This window comes from Diachasmimorpha longicaudata, chromosome 14 (assembly GCF_034640455.1).
Source record: "Diachasmimorpha longicaudata isolate KC_UGA_2023 chromosome 14, iyDiaLong2, whole genome shotgun sequence".
Taxonomy (NCBI): domain Eukaryota; kingdom Metazoa; phylum Arthropoda; class Insecta; order Hymenoptera; family Braconidae; genus Diachasmimorpha; species Diachasmimorpha longicaudata.
The window spans coordinates 978,291-1,004,295 of NC_087238.1; the positions used below are offsets into that span (position 1 = coordinate 978,291).

Sequence of the window (26,005 nt, forward strand, 5' to 3'; positions counted from 1 at the left end):
TGATCAAGCCTGTTGAAACCGATTCAGACAGCAGCGATGATGATTCGACGGATAGTTCAAGTGACAGTGACGATGAAGATGAGGTGCACAATGGTGGTCGTCAACGACAAGAGTACCGTCGACGTGGTCCAGTGATGAACAGTGATGTGTCCCGTTTTCCATGTTCTATGCTGACGTTTAAAGATGTAGAAGATGCCCTCGACAGATTCAGACAAATAAAGTGATCTACATGAAGAAGCTGTTGGACGGACCCGCAAAATTATTTGCAAATTACGAATGCCATGCCAAGGAGTGGTGGAAATTGAAGAAGCGGCTAATCAAGGAATTCTCCAACACGGTGAACAGCAAACAGGTGCATGAGCAGCTCAGTAACGTGAGGAAGAAAGGTGATGAGTCGTATGAGGCTTACGTTTACCGAGTTTTAGAGATGGCCAGCCACGGTGACATTGAGTTGAACGCAAAGCTGCAATATATCATTGATGGCATCCAGGACGAAGAGATCAACAAACTAATTTTATACGGTGCGACGACGGTGAAGGAATTGCGGAAAAAATGGAAGCAATACGAAACGCGGAGGAAAAATGCGAAAGCAAAAGTGAGTGCCCAGTTAACCCAAAGGAGTGATAAGACTGACAGGGTGAAAAAGACGAATCAGGTACGAGATGTTGAGAAAAATAAGGCACATTGCTTCAATTGTGGCAGTACGACGCACTATAGCAATAGTTGTCCGGATAAGGCCAAGGGGTCTCGATGCTTCAATTGCAGCGAGTTTGGACACGTGTCTACCCAGTGTCCGAGAGGAAAAATATTTCAGGAGTCAAGCAGGTAGAGAGGCAAGGGAAGAGAAGCCCCGCTGCGATGCGTTGAACGCCAACGACAAAAAAACGTACAAACAGGTCAAAATTTTGGGTAAAGAGGTAACAGCTGTATTGGATTCAGGGAACGACCTACATCTGGTGCGGTCAAGTTGTTACATGAGGCTGGGAGCTCCGCATCTTGACCAGAAGACGATCCTTTTTGACGGTGTCGGAGCATTAAATCGGCGTACACTTGGACGATTTAAGGCGGATATTGTGATCGACGACCTGAAGTTCAGGTTTGATTTTGATGTTGTTCCCGATGATTTTCTGGGGCGTCATATATTGATTGGTGCTGAATTGTCGGATTATGCGGAAGTGCGAGTGAAGTACAGACAAGCTGTGTTAAAAAGGATTGACTCTGAGGAACATTTAATTACAACCGATGACCCTGGACGGAACGAAGTGTTAAATATAAGTGTGTGTGAAGACAATATTAGTGATTGTGACATTTCGATCCAGCATGTGACTGATCCGAATAGTAAGAGTGAGTTACGTGACATAGTGGCGAGTTTTCCGATTCCAAAGACAATCAAACAGGTGCAAAGTGTTCCGGCTAAGAGGTATGCGGTTGGCGATTTAGTCGCCATTCGGAGGAGACAGTTTAGAAGGGGCCTTAAGTTGTACCCTAAGCTTTTCGGTCCATATAAAATTGTGACGGTGATGAAGGACAAACGTTACTTGGTGGAGAAGGTTGGAGACCACGAGGGTCCCAACCACATGGGCGCAGCAGCTGACTTTATGAAGCCTTGGGGTAAGCCTTCTAGAAGTTACGCCGAGCGGTTCTGTGGTGATGAGGTTGATTTGGATGGAGATATCCATCCAGTCTAACCTGGTATCGAGGCCGATACCTGTACAGGATGGCAGAGTGTGGAATGTGTGAAATAAATAAAGAATGAATGAGTGAGTGCTTTGTTATATTAGATATTTGTGCACGTGTGGAAGAATATGACTCTAGTGGACGTTAAGGTTTGTTTAGACGTTAAGATTTTAAGGTAATTTATATGTTTTGTTTAATGTAAGGAATGCAAGGAAAAGGAGAAGTGTGTGTCGAGCATGACAGGTTTGTTATAGTTATATTTGGAGTTCTAAGGATTTTTTCTAGAATAGTGGTGAGTGTTGTCCGGCCATGTGGGGTTACTCATGGGACAGACCCTGCATTGTTGAAGGGCTCAGGGAAGAAAATGCGTAATAAAAGAAAGGGACAGAAGGCAGTGCATTTTCGGGTGTTAGCTGCGGAATGAGTTTAGTTTAAGTTGTGACCTGACCGTGGACGCGTGAGGATACTCTCATCATCCTCCTAAGATAATTTTTACTGTGTGACTTTATAATATTCTGTAACCCATTGTAAAATAAATTAATTATTTATCCTTTAATTTGATTTTGATCCTACAGGTATGAGCCCGAATTCGGGCCCGTTTCGCTCTAGTAGGCCCAGGAGCCGAGAAAAACGCGAAAAACTAAAAAAATCGACTTTAGAAAATTCCCGGACCCCTAGAAAAATCGGAAATCGTCTCACGAAGCCAATGGCGCCAGCCAAATTGACCTAGCTATGATATTTCCAAAGATATGGGCGAAAAAAGGTATAAGCCCAAATCCGGGCCCGTTTTGCTCTAGCAAGCGCAGGAGACGAGAAAAACGGGGAAAACTAAAAAATCGACTTTAGAAACTTCCCGGACCCCTAGAAAAATCGGAAATCGTCTCACGAATCCAATGGCGCCAGCCAGATTGTCCTAGCTATGCTACATCCAAAGATATGGGCAAAAAAAGTTGATACCAAATCCGGGCCCGTTTTACTCTAGGTGGCCCAGGAGCCGAGAACAACGCGGAAAACTAACCAAATCGACTTTAGAAAATTCGCGGACCCCTAGAAAAATCGGAAATCGTCTCACGAATCCAATGGCGCCAGCCAAATTGTTCTAGCTATGATGGTTCCAAAGACATAGTCGAAAAACGGTGTGATCGCAAATCCGGGCCCATTTTGCTCTAGGAGGCCCAGGAGCCGAGAAAAACGCGAAAAACCAAAAAATCGACTTTAGATGTGATATCCAAAACCATATATCAATAGTTTTTCCTGCATTTCCCATAAATATTGACCACAGCAAACGCATTCTTTAAATAATAAATTCTACTTCCCATAAACCAATCCCATTTCACCATCCCAGCAATCAAAATACAATGCCAGCAAAAATTGGTTCACCACACAGGTGAGTGCATTCACCCTAGTAAAAGAATGACACACACCAGAGCATTGATCTCCACCGCGGAAATCATGCACTGTCAAAACTGCTGACTGCCAAAACCGGTGACTTAACAGGTCGTTCCCCTTTAACAATTGGTAATGGGAAACCGCACCATAATTTCCACCAATTAGAAGCCAACTCGTGTAACCACCACGAACCGATCCGCTCCCCAAAATCAAAAGATCGAATCAGTCTAGAAGCAACCGTTGGAGCGATAGTTTGACTTGGTGGAAATTACTTTCCGGAATCGATCTGTCATTTTCGGGCCGCCCATACTATAATTCGCAACAGAGTCGATATAGTGCGTGGTAACCTATTAGATCATAGTAAATAGCTAAACGGCCGGAAGCATACAGGGATACTGCATCCTTCAATCGAAAGTAGGAGTGTTTCTTACATTATAAGAGGACTAATTAATCAGTTTCCGTGGTTGTGGACATTCTCAAAAACTTATCCAAAAACATTGTGCATTAATTATAAGCGAGTGGGTGAACGTGGCATGAATAAGAAGTATTCATGATAAGATCAGAGGCCATTCTGATTCTGGTGAAGAAAGACGATTGTGTCACCGAAGGATCCACACATCCCTAATACATAAGGGATAGTATACATTTACACACTTGAACTGTGAGTCTCATAAAAATAATTATATTCTTCTCCAATGCCAAATTAATTGGCTAATCAACTCTCTAAGAACCTATTCGGGGACAAATATTTTACCGTTAATACTTTTTTGTCAAATAAAATTTACATAAAATTCTAGATAAGAATCAATCATTATTAATTGTAATTCAAAAAGGTTCATAATAGAGAATATCATTTTTGAGAATAAAATTTACTCGGAATCATTTGATTATTCCTAATTCCTTTATTCCCCTTTTCATTTAGATTAACAACATAATTAAGGTAAGAGCGAAAAAACTAAACCTAGCGTCGTCCAAACAAAATCTCAAATATAAAAATACTTAGCTTCATTCCATATTATCAATTTAGCTATTCCATATTTTTATATCAAAATTTCTAGTTCTTGTTTTAGGCGAATAACTCAATTACATAACAGTTGTCCTCCGACGCTGACAGCGTCTCCGGACATAACACTCTAGGAGGCCCAGGAGCCGAGAAAAACGCGAAAATCTAAAAAAATCGACTTTGGAAAATTCCCGGACGCCTACGAAAATCGGAAATCGTCTCACGAATCCAATGGCGCCAGCCAAATTGTCCTAGCTATGATATTTCCAAAGATATGGACAAAAACCGGTATGAGCCCAAATCCGGGCCCGTTTTGCTCTCGGAGCCCCAGGAGCCGAGAAAAAGGCGAAAAACTAAAAAAATCGAATTTAGAAAATTCCCGGACCCCTAGAAAAATCGGAAATCGTCTCACGAATCCATTGACGCCAGCCAAATTGTCCTAGCTATGATGGTTCCAATGATATGGGCACAAAAAGTGTTGATACCAAATCCGGGCCCGTTTTGCTCTAGGAGGCCCAGGAGCCGAGAAAAACGCGGAAAACTAAACAAATCGACTTTAGAAAATTCCCGGACCCCTAGAAAAATCCGAAATCGTCTCACGAATCCAATGGCGCCAGCCAAATTGTCCTAGCTATGCTACATCCAAAGATATGGGCGAAAAACGGTGTGATCCCAAACCCGGGCCCGTTTTGCTCTAGGAGGCCCAGGAGCCGAGAAAAACGCGAAAAACGAAAAAATCGACTTGGGAAAATTCCCGGACCCCTAGAAAAATCGGAAATCGTCTCACGAATCCAATGGCGCCAGCCAAATTGTCGTAGCGATGATATTTCCAAAGAGATGGGCGAAAAACGGTGTGATCCCAAATCCGGGCCCGTTTTGCTCTAGGAGGCCCAGGAGCCGAGAAAAAGGCGAAAAACTAAAAAAAATCGACTTTAGAAAATTCCCGGACCCCTAGAAAAATCGGAAATCGTCTCACGAATCCAATGGCGCCAGCCAAATTGTCCTAGTTATGATATTTCCAAAGATATGGACGAAAAACGGTGTGATCCCAAATCCGGGCCCATTTTGCTCTAGGAGGCCCAGGAGCCGAGAAAAACGCGAAAAACGAAAAAATCGACTTTAGAAAATTCGCGGACCCCTAGAAAAATCGGAAATCGTCTCACGAATCCAATAACGCCAGCCAAATTGTCCTAGCTATGCTACATCCAAAGATATGGGCAAAAAAAGGGTTGATACCAAACCCGGGCCCGTTTTGCTCTAGGAGGCCCAGGAGCCGAGAAAAACGCGAAAAACGAAAAAATCGACTTGGGAAAATTCCCGGACCCCTAGAAAAATCGGAAATCGTCTCACGAATCCAATGGGCCAGCCAAATTGTACGTTCTCGTAATGTGGGTGAAGCTCAAAAATTTATTTTCTATTGTCACTACGAGAGGTGGTACATTATCAAGCTACCGTATTTTCACTTGATTGGTTTTGTATGAATTGTATTGTTTTTTAATGAGTTAATGAATGACTTCGTTGAAACGCAAAGTTGAATGTTTTTGATGTGAAACATCTATAGGCGCACCCCTAAACTGGATCGTTGGTGTGGCGATACTTGCCGTGGCGAGCATTCGCCAGGCTATACTAAGATATGCCTATCTATATTCTGTGTAGTAGAGTGTACGGTGTGGCTTCTCACTCAGTTCGACGTTGTTGTTTACTACGGTACACATAACCTGCGTTTTATTTGATTTTTCATTTTAATTTTTGACAATAAAATATGTGTGACAGTGATAACTCAGAAGATCAAAGTGATCAACCTTGTGCAAAGAAAGTGAAACTACACTATGGTATACTACCAAGTCATCAGTAAGTAGATCGTATTTTTCAAGTCTCCATAAATGTAATTCTTATATTTTTATATTTAATTAATTATATTCATATTAATCTGTAGTATCGGAGATTTTTTAGACGTAGTTTTATTATTTTATTAAGGTAGAACCCGCGCACTCTCACTAATGGCGCCTAGGCCATTGGCAGCTGGCCCACTCCGCCACGTTTGGGGAATTTCCCATAGACGGAAAATGGCAAACAGGGTCCCATAACGGTGGTGGGGGAAGAGGCCCAGTTGGAGGACTGAGGGGTGCCAAGGGTAATTGCTTAAGATGAGTTAGTTAGTGTCTAGAAGTAGTTGATAGAGAGAGCATAGAGTCGTGTAGTATAGAGCCGAGTAGAGTTAAAGAGTTGAGTGTGACCTTCGAGAGAACGGGGTCATAGTTTGATTGCGAGATCTTCTAGAGTTGAGGATCGATCAAACGAGAGGAGTAGTTTTAGAAGCCTTGTATAGTTAAAATATTAAATATACCTAATTGAAAGTGTTTTGTGAGTTTTTCACTATCAATCCTTTTCACCCTTAAAAGTAATCCCACAAATCATATTAATAATTTATATAAATTATATTAATATTATCTTCAATTAAGTATTCTTTTATTATTCATGAAGGAATTAATATAGAAAAATTTATGAATAAAATTTATATTTGCAAATCTTTAGTCATATATTGCAATAATTAACTAAGATTTGAGTTCATGAGTATATTGAAGCCACACTTAAAATTTTTTTTTTTTGTGTATTTCAATATCATATTGTTTTAAATATTTCAGTTCCCAACAATCATCAGAAGGATCACAAAATATGATTATTGAAACTGGACGTCACCCTGATCAGTTAAACACAAGGCATACTATCAATGTTGTGTAAGACTTTATTAGTCGAATAGTACCAGACTATTTTAAACTATTGCATCTATTGGAAATATGTGTTCTTCACATGTTAAACTACCAGAAGGAAGTGAATTAATTATGATTGTAATATACATTTCACCTAATAACAAAATGGATCATCTCATTTCATTTTTACATGAAAGGTTATTTCCTTATAGTCAAACAGGTTCAATAATTCTTAAAACGAATAAACATAAACTACCATTATTTTTAGCTGCATATTTCAGTGTAAATTTTGCAAGAGCTGAATCAATGCCATTAATGACATTTCTTCAAAAAGAATTTCAATGGCAAATCAATAACGTTCCAAAAGAATCTACTACCAAATATGGAACAAGAATAGATGCTGTATTTGTGAGATATCTTGATGGTGTTTCATCCAATACTTTTGTAACGTACTTTAGTTATCATCGACCAATCGTCACAGTAATACCGGCAGAGGAATAATAGAATATAACTATTATTGAAGCCACAGATGAAAATATTTAAATTGTGGCAACTTGATACTAATATCGAATTTTTATATCATGTAAATAAATGTTTATTAAATAAAGTTACCATTTACTGTAAGAATCTCGTAATACTTCATTTTTTCATTAGGCTATATTTAATTCCTGTGAAAATATTATCTTTTATGCATATTACTTGTACACACACGATGTTTCACATCTGCCAGGCGTCCCATGAGGGCACATTTTTTTTATTTTTTGTTTTGATTTTAATGAATTATTTGAAGACTTGATAAACGTTTAAAGACTGTTAATGACGTGATGGATGTTTAAAAGACTTCTTAAATGCTTGGATTCCAGGTTAACACTTATATGTTTTTAATTTATTAAACACTGTACATAGTCTTGGTGATAAATTAAGTTAGTTACTTGTTCGAGAGCTAAGTTGGGACAGTTTGGATCATTTGTGATTGGATGAATTTTTCGTTTTTGTGACAATTACTAGGATTGGTCAAATTAGGAAATGGTAGGAGAAGAGGGTGGTACCGCGTGGGTCCGAAGTGTCCTCGTAGACTGGAGGGGTGGTTCAGGCAAAAGGGATGCGTGTGCCTCGAGTTTCCAGCTTCGAGGTTTCAATAGCCTTTGTTTTGGGCCTTTTACGTGTCATAAACGACCGTAATAAAAATTGTCCAGACATTTCGGATTTTGGATTTGTTGAATGAAGCTGTAAAAACGATTGGAAAGTTTGAGTATTAAATACATGAATAAAGGTGTCTGGGTCGTTGCCTCTCTTGGGGATTTAAAATTGAAAAGAAATATAAAACTATACAATTTTTGACAATCGAGTATTGACTGAGCAGATGTTCAAACTTCTGAGAAGTTTAATCAAGAACGTTTTTCGGTTTATGACTGTTTGCTTCGAAACTAATAAAATGGATTCTTCAAATGAATTTTCCCAAACCTTTGAATTTCAAATATTGGAATATTGAATGAATTGAACTCGACATTTTTCTTTTCTCTTTCTAAATTTTAAGAATTGTTGCAGCTGCAACATCCTGCCCCTGTTGAGAGGTTACGATCAACCTGATTCTGGCTGATTTCCGTTGTCTTCGTTGTCCTTGGTGTCTTCAGGTATTGGCAGTGGTGCTAATTTTCTGACGTTCCTCTTTAGCACACCGCCTGAAGTCTTGAGTGTGGCAACGCGAACGATTCCATCGTTACCAGGGTGAAGTTCGATCACGCGGGCAATTTTCCACTGCATCGGTTTCAGATTGTCCTCTTTGATTAAGACAATAGAGCCCACGGTGATTGAATGTTGTCTCTTGGTCCACTTGCGACGAACGTTGAGTTCTCCCAAGTATTCTTTGGACCATCTCTTCCAAAAATGTTGCTTGATCTGGGTAATACGTTCCCAGTTGGACAGGCGGTTTTCCGCGACATCAGTGAGATCTTGCTCGGGAGGGCTCGTCAGAGCTTCCCCAATTAAAAAATGTCCAGGCGTTAGTACCATCAAATCGTTGGGATCTGAGGAAATTGGTGTGATCGGTCTGGAGTTGAGGATGGCTTCAATTTCAATTATGACCGTGTTGAATTCTTCGAAGGTGAGTAGTGCTTGGCCTGCCACTCGCCTCAAGTGGTACTTGAATGACTTGACGCCTGCTTCCCAAATGCCTCCAAAGTGTGGAGATGCAGGAGGAATCATTCTCCATTAAATTCCTCTTTCATGGAGATGAGAGGTGACGCTATCCTGGTGCGCCTCTGATTGTAGTAGGGCTGTGATTTCTTCAAGTTGATTTTTGGCACCCACGAAATTTGTACCATTGTCTGAGTAGATCAACTGACAGAGACCTCTTCTACCAATGAATCGACAAAGAGCTGCCAGGAATCATTCTGTCGTCATGTCGCTTACTACCTCCAAGTGAATTGCCTTGGAGACGATGCAGACAAATACTGCAACATATGATTTTATTCTCTTTAGATTTCTGAATTTCTTTTCTTTGATTTCGAAGGGGCCGCAGTAGTCCACTCCGACTCTCAGGAATGGTCGTGCTTGGGTTACTCGAGCTGCTGGCAGATCTCCCATCAGATAGTCCACTGCTGGTGCATTCAGTTTTGCGCAAGTGATGCATTGTTGTAAGATTTGTCGAATTTCGTTGCGCCCATGGACAATCCAGTAACGCTGACGAGTTGCGTACAGGGTTGCCATGGCACCTGCGTGTGCATGTAGATGATGCTCTCTGCGAACAATGAGTGTGGTCACATGATGCCTCTGGGGTAGAATGATTGGGCACTTCTCATCGGTGTGAAGTCTCGATTTTTTCAAGCGTCCTCCAACTCTCAACAACCTGTCTTCCTTATCAAGACGTGGTGTGAGAGGGAGTAGCTTGCTGCGAGGAGATAATTCGCCCAGTTGAATTTGTCGAATTTCTTTTTGAAAATTAGCTTCCTGTACGGCTCGTACGATGGCCTTTTCTGCTTCTTGCAATTCCTGTGCTTGTAGACGACCTTTGAAGTGATTGGTCACCTTGAATCGGAGACAGTATGCCATGATTCTCTTCAATTTATGAATTGATGAATATTTTTCGAAGATGGAAGGATCTATTTGCGTGTCTTGATTGATGGCAGTACAGCAGATGACCTTCTTTCCTTCCTTGTCGGCCTCGGGCGGGACGATGGGGTTTGCTGGCCATGCGTTCTGCCCCTGTACCAACCATGTAGGTCCTTTTTGCCAAAGGGTATTCTCGATGAATTGAGAAGGCAGTTGACCTCTTGATAACGCGTCTGCTGGGTTGTTGGTACCAGGCACATGCCTCCATTCGCAGCTCTGGGTGATCTCCTGAATGTTGGCTACTCGATTGCCCACGAATGTCTTCAGCAGATGAGATGATGTATTGATCCAATGGAGTGCAATCATTGAATCACTCCACATGATCGTTCGTTGGATCGGTGACTTGATGGTACCTTTCACTGAACTGAAAAGCTTAGCTAGCAGCTGAGCACTGCAGAGCTCTAGACGTGGGATGTCCACTAGCTTCAGGGGTGCAACTCGTGATTTAGCACAGAATAAAGCTGAATGTATGATTCCCTCAGGGTTGCTGGAGACAATCCGCAAAATCCATGAATTTGGACAAAAGTAGGATTGGATTGGAATGTATGACGTGGAAATGATACTTGATTCAGTGTGTTGAGTTGTAAACAGCATTCTGTCCATTCTGTCTGAATGTGCTCCGGAACAGATTCATCCCAGCTGCTTTTGACTTGCCATAATTTTTGAATTATGGCTTTTGCTGAGAGGATGACTGGTCCCAGCAAACCAAGTGGATCGTAGATTTTGGCTATTTCTGACATGATGAATCTCTTTGTGATTGTCTTCTTCTGGACAACTGGTTTGACTGTGTAGACGATGGAATCTGATTGAGCATCCCAGAATACTCCCAAAGTCTTGAGAGTAGATCCCTCATCTAGCTGGAGTGTCTGGTGAATGGCTTCTGGAGGTAGTCCCTGAAGAAGTTGAGAATTGTTGGAGGCCCAATGACGAATAGTTAGGCCTCCTGCCTCCAGGAGACTGGTGATTGCTTCACGAGCCAGAATACCTCCTTGAATGGTTTCAAACCCTGTGAGTAAGTCGTCCATGTATACGTTTGTTTTTAAAATTTCTGCTGCTTCTGGATATCGGTGGGCTTCATCGTCTGCTAATTGATGCAAGCATTGTACTGCTTGGAATGGAGATGAAGCCAGGCCGAAGGTGACGTTGTTGAGTTGGAACGTCGCGAGCTCTCCATTTGCTTTTCTCCAGAGTATCCTTTGGTATTTACGATCCTCTGGTCTAATTGAAAATTGTAAATATATTTTTTCAATGTCACCAGTTAATACGTATGGCTGGCAACGGAATTGGAGTATTAACCAGAAGATGTCTGCTTGTAATGTTGGTCCCACCATGAGACAATCATTGAGGGAAATGTTGGTAGTTGATTTAGCTGATGCATCGTAAACTACGCGTACTTTTGTTTTCAGACTGTCTTTTTTTACTACTGCGTGATGAGGTAAATAAAAACCTGGTTCTGATGCATCCTTGACCTCGGTCAAGTAATTAAGTTGGAGATATTCTTGAATATTGGAAGAATATTGCTGTTGAAGCTCTGGATCGCGATTGAATTTACGTTCAAGTCCATGGTATCTTTTTAATGCCATTGAATAGGACTCACCCCACAGTTTTTCTTTTCCGTTGAATGGGAGCGCGACTGTGTAACGCCCTGAACTATCTCTGCTGAATGACTGCTTGAAGTGCTCCACGGTTTGAAGTTCTTCCTTGGATAAATGTTTTTCTTGGGGACCTTCCTCAATCTCCCAAAATCGTTGGAGATCGAAGGTGATGTCTTCTTTCTTCTGGCTGAAATTTGTAAAGTGGCATCTTGCTGGTGCAGAGGTGCTCGACTCTGTGGGCATTGTCCCACCAATAATCCATCCCAACTGTGTCTTTTGCAGCGATAGTGGTGGACTGTTTGGTGAGGACAATTTGATTTGCCCAATGCTTAGAAGGTCCAGTGTCGGCCCTGTGCCGATGAGTAAATCCACTTGCTGGTACATGAAATTCTGGATCTGCCAGACGAATGTTCTTTGGAATGTTGAGTGACTCACGTGATACTGTTTCCATGGGAATGTTACTTGCAATTCGTGGCACCGTGAGGAAACTCAACTCCATTGAATATTGAGATTGTGTTGATTTGATGGTGGCTGTCACCACGTCTTTCGTGAATGTATTGAGCTCGTGTAGTGTCTCAATTGGAATTTTGTATGGTTTGCGGTGTAGATTGAGAATATTTGTCAATCTTTCCGTCATGAAATTTGATGATGCTCCCGTGTCCAAGAAGACACGGCATTTCACGGCTCGCTGTGATTTATCGAGCACGTGAATGATAGCAGTAGTCATGAGCTGGTTTGATAGAGTTCTTGCTGTCATGACTGTTGTCTTTTGTGAATTGCTTTGATCTCGATGTAATAATGTATTATGATATTCGGGGCAATGCTTGCAGGGCCCGTATCGACAGGGAATTTTCCCATGATGATTTAAGCAGTTTAGACATACCTTTGCCTCAGTAGCAATTTTTACTCGTTCGGTGACTGGCAATGTCTTGAATTTTTCGCATCGATAGATGGAAAAATGTTGTGTTTCCTGACACGCTGGACAGGCTTTGCTTGGGGCTGCCGTAAATGCATGCGTTGATTGTGGCAGCCTTTTCTGCGTATTTGATTTTTGAGCGTTTTGTTTGGCACTCGTGTTTGTTTGCATCTGTACTGGCTTGTCTTTGGCACGAGTCAGTAGTCTGGAAGCTCTCCTGGATATGAACTCCAACATGTCATCAAGCTTTGGGAACTTGTCTCGTTCCTGCTTTTCATCCCACGCGTCCAACGTGGTTTTATGGATTCTCCGCTCAAGTAAGGCTACTATGATGGGTTCTCCAATGTCTACGTCCATTGACTTCAGAGATTCTAGATGCTGCCGTGTTATATCGACGAGATTGGAAAGTCCGCTGGCTTCCTCCTTGTCCTGGCGTGGCAGGCTTAAGAGTGCATGAAGATGACGAGAGATGATAACTCTTTCATCATAATATACCTTGTCGAGTACTTGCCATGCTCGCTCATAATTAGCATCATTTAAGTCTAGCATTTGAATTTTGTTGTATGCCTCGCCTTCCAATGCTGATTTGAGGAACCTGAGTTTGTCGGCAGGATCGATGTCGTCTCGATTGCCAATCACGGAATTAAGTTCTGTTTTCCATTTAATGTATTTGCCTACATCACCTTTGAATATAGGAAGCTTTGATTCAGGTAATTTCACTTTGTATCTTGATACAGATAGACCGGAAACGGTTCGTGCATTCGTTTTTTGGTCTTCAATAGTTGATGCTGATGCTGATGGGGGAGGGTTTTTTGCCCTCTCCGCTTCTGTTAACACTTCAAAATGTGTTGCTTCAATTTCAAATCTGTCTGCTAGTTTGTGATATTTTCCCGCTTGGTCCAGCTCATCCAATTCATCCATCAGGGTCTCAAAATGCTCGTATAATTGGAGGTATTTTGCCACCCTCGCTTCTAGAACAGGCAATTCCGGAGGTTTAGTGTGATATAGCTGTAAGAAACCTCTCATGACTGTGTTCTGGCCTTTCAACGGAATCATTATCCTGGTGAGTTCCGTGACTCGGTCCATTTCTTCTTGAGTTAATTGACCCGTCATTTTGGATTCTGCTGATTAGACACTGGGGTTGTGAAGGTGAAGAATAGCGCACTTGTCACTGATTTCTCTTACTCACTTGTGTTCTTTGTATTTAATGTATTTGCACTTGTCACTGATGTATTCAGTCACTCGTACTTATGTTTATTGTATTCACGCACTTGCCTGGAATCCGGCTCGAAGGACCATAATTTATGTACGTTCTCGTAATGTGGGTGAAGCCCAAGAATTTATTTTCTATTGTCACTACGAGAGGTGGTACATTATCAAGCTACCGTATTTTCACTTGATTGGTTTTGTATGAATTGTATTGTTTTTTAATGAGTTAATGAATGACTTCGTTGAAAGGCAAAGTTGAATGTTTTTTATTTTTTGTTTTGATTTTAATGAATTATTTGAAGACTTGATAAACGTTTAAAGACTGTTAATGACGTGATGGATGTTTAAAAGACTTCTTAAATGCTTGGATTCCAGGTTAAGACTTATATGTTTTTAATTTATTAAACACTGTACATAGTCTTGGTGATAAATTAAGTTAGTTACTTGTTCGAGAGCTAAGTTGGGACAGTTTGGATCATTTGTGATTCGATGAATTTTTCGTTTTTGTGACAATTACTAGGATTGGTCAAATTAGGAAATGGTAGGAGAAGAGGGTGGTACCGCGTGGGTCCGAAGTGTCCTCGTAGACTGGAGGGGTGGTTCAGGCAAAAGGGATGCGTGTGCCTCGAGTTTCCAGCTTCGAGGTTTCAATAGCCTTTGGTTTGGGCCTTTTACGTGTCATAAACGACCGTAATAAAAATTGTCCAGACATTTCGGATTTTGGATTTGTTGAATGAAGCTGTAAAAACGATTGGAAAGTTTGAGTATTAAATACATGAATAATGGTGTCTGGGTCGTTGCCTCTCTTGGGGATTTAAAATTGAAAAGAAATATAAAACTATACAATTTTTGACAATCGAGTATTGACTGAGCAGATGTTCAAACTTCTGAGAAGTTTAATCAAGAACGTTTTTCGGTTTATGACTGTTTGCTTCGAAACTAATAAAATGGATTCTTCAAATGAATTTTCCCAAACGTTTGAATTTCAAATAGTGGAATATTGAATGAATTGAACTCGACATTTTTCTTTTCTCTTTCTAAATTTTAAGAATTGTTGCAGCTGCAACACAAATTGTCCTAGCTATGATATTTCCAAAGATATGGGCAAAAAAAGGGTTGATACCAAATCCGGGCCCGTTTTGCTCTAGGAGGCCCAGGAGCGGAAAACAACGCGGAAAACTAAAAAAATCGACTTTACAAAATTCCCGGACCCCTAGAAAAATCGGAAATCGTCTCACGAATCAAATGGCGCCAGCCAAATTGTCCTAGCTATGCTACATCCAAAGATATGGGCAAAAAAAGTGTTGATACCAAATCCGGGCCCGTTTGGCTCTAGGAGGCCCAGGAGCCGAGAAAAACGCGAAAAACTAAAAAAATCGACTTTAGAAAATTCCCGGACCCCTAGAAAAATCGGAAATCGTCTCACGAATCCAATGGCGCTAGCCAAATTGTCCTAGCTATGATATTTCCAAAGATATGGGCAAAAAAAGGGTTGATACCAAATCCGGGCCCGTTTTGCTCTAGGAGGCCCAGGAGCCGAGAAAAAGGCGAAAAACTAAAAAAATCGACTTTAGAAAATTCCCGGACCCCTAGAAAACTCGGAAATCGTCTCACGAATCCAATGGCGCCAGCCAAATTGTCGTAGCGATGATATTTCCAAAGAGATGGGCGAAAAACCAGAAAATCTAAAAAATCGAATTTGGAAAATTCCCGGACGCCTACAAAAATCGGAAATCGTCTCACGTATCCAATGGCGCCAGCCAAATTGTCCTAGCTATGCTACATCCAAAGATATGGGCAAAAAAAGTGTTGTTTGAGATGGAGACGAGGTTGCGGTGCCGATTTGGGATCGGTGGGAAAAATAAAAAGACACGAGACACGTTAGCTGATGGGAGATGTACTATTTAATTTATTGTAAAACAATTTGAGGCGTAACCTCGCGTCTTTCGAGAGAACTTTGTCACAATAGAGTTTATTTATTTCAATTTACGCACTGCTGGTGATATACTAAAACAGTTATAGAGTACGCGATTGAAAATTGAGGCTTTCTTTGAGATATTTAATTGAGAGATAACTAAAAACACTTGAACGTCTGTTGTTCGTCAACGCTGTAGATGAACTGGGGTTCAGAAACGTCCGTTGAGTGGACGAATCTAAACGTGAGGTAGGTTTTGATCCATCTATAGGATTTTGAGAGAAACTGTTTAAATCTCAATAACTAAACATGATAGCTAGTTATCATCGCGATAGTCTCCAATTGGTGATGTACGATAATTATGGAGAATACTAAATTTTGATAAGTTGAGTCCGATTTCAATTTGCGAATATTCTATCGAGAATTACTTATTGCGTATTTACTGTTGATCGTTGAGTTATTCTAGACTGTTCGAGACTGATAGAGACTGAGCGAGACTGATTGAGAATGAATTTATATCTGTTTTTGGATCTCTTTATATACCCAAGGGCTGTTTTGATGGGATTAGCAACCCAAGGATTTGGAAGGTTCGAGACGAATTCGTCAGTTTGAATGTTCTCGAATTCTTCGCTGGAGAATTGGCTGAATTTTCTCTCTCTTTTAAACAAGTGTTGATACCAAATCCGGGCCCGTTTTGCTCTAGGAGGCCCAGGAGCCGAGAAAAAGGCGAAAAACTAAAAAAATCGACTTTAGAAAATTCCAGGACCCGTAGAAACATCGGAAATCGTCTCACGAATCCAATGGCCCCAGCCAAATTGTCCTAGCTATGATATTTCCAAAGATATGGGCGAAAAACTGTATGAGCTCAAATCCGGGCCCGTTTTGCTCTAGGAGGCCCAGGAGACGAGAAAAACGCGAAAAACTAAAAAAATCGACATTAGAAAATTCCCGGACCCGTAGAAACATCGGAAATCGTCTCACGAATCCAATGGCCCCAACCAAATTGTCCTAGCTATGATATTTCCAAAGATATGGGCGAAAAACTGTATGAGCTCAAATCCGGGCCCGTTTTGCTCTAGGGGGCCCAGGAGACGAGAAAAACGCAAAAAACGAAAAAAATCGACTTTAGAACATTCCCCGACCCCGGGAAAAATTGGAAATCGTCTCACGAATCCAATGGCGCCAGCCAAATTGTCCTAGCTATGATATTTCCAAAGATATGGACGAAAAACGGTATGAGCCCAAATCCGGGCCCGTTTTGCTCTGGGAGCCCCAGGAGCCGAGAAAAAGGCGAAAAACTAAAAAAAATCGACTTTAGAAAATTCCCGGACCCCTAGAAAAATCGGAAATCGTCTCACGAATCCAATGGCGCCAGCCAAATTGTCCTAGCTATGATATTTCCAAAGATATGGGCAAAAAAAGGGTTGATACCAAATCCGGGCCCGTTTTGCTCTAGGAGGCCCAGGAGCGGAAAACAACGCGGAAAACTAAACAAATCGACTTTAGAAAATTCCCGGACCCCGAGAAAACTGGGAAATCGCCTCACGAATCCAATGGCGCCAGCCAAATTGACCTAGCTATGATATTTCCAAAGATGTGGACGAACAACTGTATGAGCCCAAATCCGGGCCCGTATTGCTCTAGGAGGCCCAGGAGACGAGAAAAACACGAAAAACGAAAAAATCGACTTTAGAAAATTCCCGGACCCCGAGAAAACTGGGAAATCGCCTCACGAATCCAATGGCGCCAGCCAAATTGACCTAGCTATGATGTTTCCAAAGATGTGGACGAACAACTGTATGAGCCCAAGTCCGGGCCCGTATTGCTCTAGGAGGCCCAGGAGACGAGAAAACGGCGAAAAACTAAAAAAATCGACGTTAGAAGATTCTCGGACCCCTAGAAAACTCGGAAATCGTCTCACGAATCGAATGGCCCCAGCCAAATTGTCCTAGCTATGATATTTCCAAAGATATGGGCGAAAAACTGTATGAGCTCAAATCCGGGCCCGTTTTGCTCTAGGAGGCCCAGGAGCCGAGAAAAACGCGAAAAACGAAAAAATCGACTTGAGAAAATTCCCGGATCCCTAGAAAAATCGGAAATCTTCTCACGAATCCAATGGACCCAGCCAAATTGTCCTAGCTATGATATTTCCAAAGTTATCGGCGAATAACGGTATGAGCCCAAATCCGGGCCCGTTTTACTCTAGGAGGCTCAGGAGCCGAGAAAAGCGCGAAAAACCAAAAAAATCGAGGTAAGAAAATTCCCGGACCCCTAGAAAAATTGGAAATCGTCTCACGAATCCAATGGCGCCAGCCAAATTGTCCTAGCTATGATGGTTCCAAAGATATGGTCGAAAAACGGTGTGATCCCAAATCCGGGCCCGTTGTGCTCTAGGAGGCCCAGGAGCCGAGAAAAACACGAAAAAGGAAAAAATCGACTTTAGAAAATTCGCGGACCCCTAGAAAAGTCGGAAATTGTCTCACGAATCCAATGGTGCCAGCCAAATTGTCGTAGCGATGATATTTCCAAAAAGATGGGCGAAAAACGGTGTGATCCCAAATCCGGGCCCGTTTTGCTCTAGGAGGCCCAGGAGACGAGAAAACGGCGAAAAACTAAAAAAATCGACTTTGGAAAATTCCCGGACGCCTACAAAAATCGGAAATCGTCTCACGAATCCAATGGCGCCAGCCAAATTGTCCTAGCTATGCTACATCCAAAGATATGTGCAAAAAAATGGTTGATACCAAATCCGGGCCCGTTTTGCTCTAGGAGGCCCAGGAGCCGAGAAAAACGCGAAAAACGAAAAAATTGACTTTAGAAAATTCCCGGACCCCTAGAAAAATCGGAAATCGTCTCACGAATCCAATGGCCCCAGCCAAATTGTCCTAGCTATGCTACATCCAAAGATATGCGCAAAAAAAGGGTTGATACCAAATCCGGGCCCGTTTTGCTCTAGGAGGCCCAGGAGCGGAAAACAACGCGGAAAACTAAACAAATCGACTTTAGAAAATTCCCGGACCCCTAGAAAACTCGAAAAAAGTCTCACGAATCCAATAGCGCCAGCCAAATTGTCCTAGCTATGATATTTCCAAAGATATGGGCGAAAAACGATATGAGCCCAAATCCGGGCCCGTTTTGCTCTAGGAGGCCCAGGAGCCGAGAAAACCGCGAAAATCTAAAAAAATCGACTTTGGAGAATTCCCGGACGCCTACAAAAATCGGAAATCGTCTCACGAATCCAATGGCGCCAGCCAAATTGTCCTAGCTCTGATATTTCCAAAGAGATGGACGAAAAACGGTGTGATCCCAAATCCGGGCCCGTTTTGCTCTAGGAGGCCCAGGAGCCGAGAAAAACGCGAAAATCTAAAAAAATCGACTTTGGAAAATTCCCGGACGCCTACAAAAATCGGAAATCGTCTCACGAATCCAATGGCGCCAGCCAAATTGTCCTAGCTACGCTACATCCAAAGATATGTGCAAAAAAATGGTTGATACCAAATCCGGGTCCGTTTTGCTCTAGGAGGCCCAGGAGCCGAGAAAAACACGAAAAACGAAAAAATCGACTTTAGAGAATTCCCGGACCCCTAGAAAACTCGGAAATCGTCTCACGAATCCAATGGCGCCAGCCAAATTGTCCTAGCTATGCTACATCCAAAGATATGGGCAAAAAAAGGGTTGATACCAAATCCGGGCCCGTTTTGCTCTAGGAGGCCCAGGAGCCGAGAAAAAGGCGAAAAACTAAAAAAATCGACTTTAGAAAATTCTCGGACCCCTAGAAAACTCGGAAATCGTCTCACGAATCCAATGGTGCCAGCCAAATTGTCGTAGCGATGATATTTCCAAAGAGATGGGCGAAAAACGGTGTGATCCCAAATCCGGGCCCGTTTTGCTCTAGGAGGCCCAGGAGCCGAGAAAAACACGAAAAAGGAAAAAATCGACTTTAGAGAATTCCCGGACCACTAGAAAACTCGGAAATCGTCTCACGAATCCAATGGCGGCAGCCAAATTGTCCTAGCTATGCTACATCCAAAGATATGGGCAAAAAAAGGGTTGATACCAAATCCGGGACCGTTTTGCTCTAGGAGGCCCAGGAGCCGAGAAAAAGGCGAAAAATTAAAAAAATCGACTTTAGAAAATTCTCGGACCCCTAGAAAACTCGGAAATCGTCTCACGATTCCAATGGCGGCAGCCAAATTGTCCGAGCTATGCTACATCGAAAGATATGGGCAAAAAAAGGGTTGATACCAAATCATGAACCGTTTTGCTCTAGGAGGCCCAGGAGCCGAGAAAAACGCGAAAAACTTAAAAAATCGACTTTAGAAAATTCCCGGACCCCTAGAAAACTCGGAAAAGGTCTCACGAATCCAATGGCGCCAGCCAAATTATCCTAGCTATGATGGTTCCAAAGATATGGTCGAAAAACGGTGTGATCCCAAATCCGGGTCCATTTTGCTCTAGGAGGCCCAGGATCCGAGAAAAACACGAAAAACTAAAAAAATCGACTTTAGAAAATTCTCGGACCCCTAGAAAACTCGGAAATCGTCTCACGAATCCAATGGCGCCAGCCAAATTGTCGTAGCGATGATATTTCCAAAGAGATGGGCGAAAAACGGTGTGATCCCAAATCCGGGCCCGTTTTGCTCTAGGAGGCCCAGGAGCCGAGAAAAACGCGAAAATCTAAAAAAATCGACTTTGGAAAATTCCCGGACGCCTACAAAAATCGGAAATCGTCTCACGAATCCAATGGCGCCAGCCAAATTGTCCTAGCTATGCTACATCCAAAGATATGGGCAAAAAAAGTGTTGATACCAAATCCGGGCCCGTTTTGCTCTAGGAGGCCCAGGAGCCGAGAAAAAGGCGAAAAACTAAAAAAATCGACTTTAGAAAATTCCCGGACCCGTAGAAACATCGGAAATCGTCTCACGAATCCAATAGCGATAGCCAAATTTTCCTAGCTATGATATTTCCCAAGATATGGGCGAAAAACGGTGTGATCCCAAATCCGGGCCCGTTTTGCTCTAGGAGGCCCAGGAACCGAGAAAAACGCGAAAAACAAAAAAATCGACTTTAGAAAATTCCCGGACCCCCAGAAAACTGGGAAATCGCCTCACGAATCCAATGGCGCCAGCCAAATTGTCGTAGCGATGATATTTCCAAAGAGATGGGCGAAAAACCAGAAAATCTAAAAAATCGACTTTGGAAAATTCCCGGACCCGTAGAAACATCGGAAATCGTCTCACGAATCCAATGGCGGCAGCCAAATTGTCCTAGCTATGCTACATCCAAAGATATGGGCAAAAAAAGGGTTGATACCAAATCCGGGACCGTTTTGCTCTAGGAGGCCCAGGAGCCGAGAAAAAGGCGAAAATCTAAAAAAATCGACTTTGGAAATTTCCCGGACGCCTACAAAAATCGGAAATCGTCTCACGAATCCAATGGCCCCAGCCAAATTGTCCTAGCTATGCTACATCCAAAGATATGCGCAAAAAAAGGGTTGATACCAAATCCGGGCCCGTTTTGCTCTAGGAGGCCCAGGAGCGGAAAACAACGCGGAAAACTAAACAAATCGACTTTAGAAAATTCCCGGACCCCTAGAAAACTCGAAAAAAGTCTCACGAATCCAATAGCGCCAGCCAAATTGTCCTAGCTATGATATTTCCAAAGATATGGGCGAAAAACGATATGAGCCCAAATCCGGGCCCGTTTTGCTCTAGGAGGCCCAGGAGCCGAGAAAAACGCGAAAAACGAAAAAATCGACTTGCGAAAATTCCCGGATCCCTAGAAAAATCGGAAATCTTCTCACGAATCCAATGGACCCAGCCAAATTGTCCTAGCTATGATATTTCCAAAGTTATCGGCGAATAACGGTATGAGCCCAAATCCGGGCCCGTTTTACTCTAGGAGGCTCAGGAGCCGAGAAAAGCGCGAAAAACCAAAAAAATCGAGGTAAGAAAATTCCCGGACCCCTAGAAAAATTGGAAATCGTCTCACGAATCCAATGGCGCCAGCCAAATTGTCCTAGCTATGATGGTTCCAAAGATATGGTCGAAAAACGGTGTGATCCCAAATCCGGGCCCGTTGTGCTCTAGGAGGCCCAGGAGCCGAGAAAAACACGAAAAAGGAAAAAATCGACTTTAGAAAATTCGCGGACCCCTAGAAAAGTCGGAAATTGTCTCACGAATCCAATGGTGCCAGCCAAATTGTCGTAGCGATGATATTTCCAAAAAGATGGGCGAAAAACGGTGTGATCCCAAATCCGGGCCCGTTTTGCTCTAGGAGGCCCAGGAGACGAGAAAACGGCGAAAAACTAAAAAAATCGACTTTGGAAAATTCCCGGACGCCTACAAAAATCGGAAATCGTCTCACGAATCCAATGGCGCCAGCCAAATTGTCCTAGCTATGCTACATCCAAAGATATGTGCAAAAAAATGGTTGATACCAAATCCGGGCCCGTTTTGCTCTAGGAGGCCCAGGAGCCGAGAAAAACGCGAAAAACGAAAAAATCGACTTTAGAAAATTCCCGGACCCCTAGAAAAATCGGAAATCGTCTCACGAATCCAATGGCCCCAGCCAAATTGTCCTAGCTATGCTACATCCAAAGATATGCGCAAAAAAAGGGTTGATACCAAATCCGGGCCCGTTTTGCTCTAGGAGGCCCAGGAGCGGAAAACAACGCGGAAAACTAAACAAATCGACTTTAGAAAATTCCCGGACCCCTAGAAAACTCGAAAAAAGTCTCACGAATCCAATAGCGCCAGCCAAATTGTCCTAGCTATGATATTTCCAAAGATATGGGCGAAAAACGATATGAGCCCAAATCCGGGCCCGTTTTGCTCTAGGAGGCCCAGGAGCCGAGAAAACCGCGAAAATCTAAAAAAATCGACTTTGGAAAATTCCCGGACGCCTACAAAAATCGGAAATCGTCTCACGAATCCAATGGCGCCAGCCAAATTGTCCTAGCTCTGATATTTCCAAAGAGATGGACGAAAAACGGTGTGATCCCAAATCCGGGTCCATTTTGCTCTAGGAGGCCTAGGAGCCGAGAAAAACGCGAAAAACGAAAAAATCGACTTTAGAAGATTCGCGGACCCCTAGAAAACTCGGAAATCGTCTCACGAATCCAATGGCGCCAGCCAAATTGTCGTAGCGATGATATTTCCAAAGAGATGGGCGAAAAACGGTGTGATCCCAAATCCGGGCCCGTTTTGCTCTAGGAGGCCCAGGAGCCGAGAAAAACGCGAAAATCTAAAAAAATCGACTTTGGAAAATTCCCGGACGCCTACAAAAATCGGAAATCGTCTCACGAATCCAATGGCGCCAGCCAAATTGTCCTAGCTACGCTACATCCAAAGATATGTGCAAAAAAATGGTTGATACCAAATCCGGGTCCGTTTTGCTCTAGGAGGCCCAGGAGCCGAGAAAAACACGAAAAACGAAAAAATCGACTTTAGAGAATTCCCGGACCCCTAGAAAACTCGGAAATCGTCTCACGAATCCAATGGCGCCAGCCAAATTGTCCTAGCTATGCTACATCCAAAGATATGGGCAAAAAAAGGGTTGATACCAAATCCGGGCCCGTTTTGCTCTAGGAGGCCCAGGAGCCGAGAAAAAGGCGAAAAACTAAAAAAATCGACTTTAGAAAATTCTCGGACCCCTAGAAAACTCGGAAATCGTCTCACGAATCCAATGGTGCCAGCCAAATTGTCGTAGCGATGATATTTCCAAAGAGATGGGCGAAAAACGGTGTGATCCCAAATCCGGGCCCGTTTTGCTCTAGGAGGCCCAGGAGCCGAGAAAAACACGAAAAAGGAAAAAATCGACTTTAGAGAATTCCCGGACCACTAGAAAACTCGGAAATCGTCTCACGAATCCAATGGCGGCAGCCAAATTGTCCTAGCTATGCTACATCCAAAGATATGGGCAAAAAAAGGGTTGATACCAAATCCGGGACCGTTTTGCTCTAGGAGGCCCAGGAGCCGAGAAAAAGGCGAAAAATTAAAAAAATCGACTTTAGAAAATTCTCGGACCCCTAGAAAACTCGGAAATCGTCTCACGATTCCAATGGCGGCAGCCAAATTGTCCTAGCTATGCTACATCGAAAGATATGGGCAAAAAAAGGGTTGATACCAAATCATGAACCGTTTTGCTCTAGGAGGCCCAGGAGCCGAGAAAAACGCGAAAAACTTAAAAAATCGACTTTAGAAAATTCCCGGACCCCTAGAAAACTCGGAAAAGGTCTCACGAATCCAATGGCGCCAGCCAAATTATCCTAGCTATGATGGTTCCAAAGATATGGTCGAAAAACGGTGTGATCCCAAATCCGGGTCCATTTTGCTCTAGGAGGCCCAGGATCCGAGAAAAACACGAAAAACTAAAAAAATCGACTTTAGAAAATTCTCGGACCCCTAGAAAACTCGGAAATCGTCTCACGAATCCAATGGCGCCAGCCAAATTGTCGTAGCGATGATATTTCCAAAGAGATGGGCGAAAAACGGTGTGATCCCAAATCCGGGCCCGTTTTGCTCTAGGAGGCCCAGGAGCCGAGAAAAACGCGAAAATCTAAAAAAATCGACTTTGGAAAATTCCCGGACGCCTACAAAAATCGGAAATCGTCTCACGAATCCAATGGCGCCAGCCAAATTGTCCTAGCTATGCTACATCCAAAGATATGGGCAAAAAAAGTGTTGATACCAAATCCGGGCCCGTTTTGCTCTAGGAGGCCCAGGAGCCGAGAAAAAGGCGAAAAACTAAAAAAATCGACTTTAGAAAATTCCCGGACCCGTAGAAACATCGGAAATCGTCTCACGAATCCAATGGCCCCAGCCAAATTGTCCTAGCTATGATATTTCCAAAGATATGGGCGAAAAACGGTGTGATCCCAAATCCGGGCCCGTTTTGCTCTAGGAGGCCCAGGAGCCGAGAAAAGGGCGAAAAACTAAAAAAATCGACATTAGAAAATTCCCGGTTCCCTAGAAAAGTCGGAAATCGTCTCACGAATCCAATGGTGCCAGCCAAATTGTCCTAGCTATGCTACATCGAAAGATATGGGCAAAAAAAGGGTTGATACCAAATCATGAACCGTTTTGCTCTAGGAGGCCCAGGAGCCGAGAAAAACGCGAAAAACTTAAAAAATCGACTTTAGAAAATTCCCGGACCCCTAGAAAACTCGGAAAAGGTCTCACGAATCCAATGGCGCCAGCCAAATTATCCTAGCTATGATGGTTCCAAAGATATGGTCGAAAAACGGTGTGATCCCAAATCCGGGTCCATTTTGCTCTAGGAGGCCCAGGATCCGAGAAAAACACGAAAAACTAAAAAAATCGACTTTAGAAAATTCTCGGACCCCTAGAAAACTCGGAAATCGTCTCACGAATCCAATGGCGCCAGCCAAATTGTCGTAGCGATGATATTTCCAAAGAGATGGGCGAAAAACGGTGTGATCCCAAATCCGGGCCCGTTTTGCTCTAGGAGGCCCAGGAGCCGAGAAAAACGCGAAAATCTAAAAAAATCGACTTTGGAAAATTCCCGGACGCCTACAAAAATCGGAAATCGTCTCACGAATCCAATGGTGCCAGCCAAATTGTCGTAGCGATGATGGTTCCAAAGATATGGTCGAAAGACGGTGTGATCCCAAATCCGGGCCCGTTTTGCTCTAGGAGGCCCAGGAGCCGAGAAAAACACGAAAAAGGAAAAAATCGACTTTAGAGAATTCCCGGACCACTAGAAAACTCGGAAATCGTCTCACGAATCCAATGGCGGCAGCCAAATTGTCCTAGCTATGCTACATCCAAAGATATGGGCAAAAAAAGGGTTGATACCAAATCCGGGACCGTTTTGCTCTAGGAGGCCCAGGAGCCGAGAAAAAGGCGAAAAATTAAAAAAATCGACTTTAGAAAATTCTCGGACCCCTAGAAAACTCGGAAATCGTCTCATGATTCCAATGGCGGCAGCCAAATTGTCCTAGCTATGCTACATCCAAAGATATGGGCAAAAAAAGGGTTGATACCAAATCATGAACCGTTTTGCTCTAGGAGGCCCAGGAGCCGAGAAAAAGGCGAAAAACTAAAAAAATCGACTTTAGAAAATTCCCGGACCCCTAGAAAACTCGGAAAAGGTCTCACGAATCCAATGGCGACAGCCAAATGGTCCTAGCTATGATGGTTCCAAAGATATGGTCGAAAAACGGTGTGATCCCAAATCCGGGTCCATTTTGCTCTAGGAGGCCTAGGAGCCGAGAAAAACGCGAAAAATGAAAAAATCGACTTTAGAAAATTCGCGGACCCCTAGAAAAGTCGGAAATCGTCTCACGAATCCAATGGCGCCAGCCAAATTGTCCTAGCTATGATATTTCCAAAGATGTGGACGAACAACTGTATGAGCCCAAATCCGGGCCCGTCTTGCTCTAGGAGGCCCAGGAGACGAGAAAACGGCGAAAAACTAAAAAAATCGACTTTAGAAAATTCTCGGACCCCTAGAAAA

At 42.9% G+C, this 26,005-nt stretch overlaps 1 protein-coding gene across 1 annotated transcript; it reads right to left on the reverse strand.

The window, feature by feature from the left end:
* Positions 1-9,168: 9,168 nt before the first annotated feature.
* On the reverse strand, positions 9,169-13,701 carry LOC135169147 (uncharacterized). Its single transcript, XM_064133883.1, has 5 exons — positions 13,674-13,701; positions 13,592-13,627; positions 11,929-13,523; positions 10,442-11,882; positions 9,169-10,352 (listed from the first exon to the last, which is right to left on the reverse strand). The coding sequence occupies exons 1-5, from the start codon at positions 13,699-13,701 to the stop codon at positions 9,169-9,171; spliced, it is 4,284 nt and encodes a 1,427-aa protein (XP_063989953.1).
* Positions 13,702-26,005: the final 12,304 nt, after the last annotated feature.

What these genes read in the sequence shown, in the direction of transcription:
- LOC135169147 (XM_064133883.1), bottom strand. Translation starts at nt 13,701, where the DNA reads ATGGTCCTTCGAGCCGGATTCCAGGCAA. An exon ending in GTAACATTCCCATGGAAACA is followed by an intron (nt 11,883 to 11,928) that starts GTATCACGTGAG and finishes TTCGTCTGGCAG; the next exon opens with ATCCAGAATTTCATGTACCA. An exon ending in GAATCAAGTATCATTTCCAC is followed by an intron (nt 10,353 to 10,441) that starts GTCATACATTCC and finishes TCATACATTCAG; the next exon opens with CTTTATTCTGTGCTAAATCA.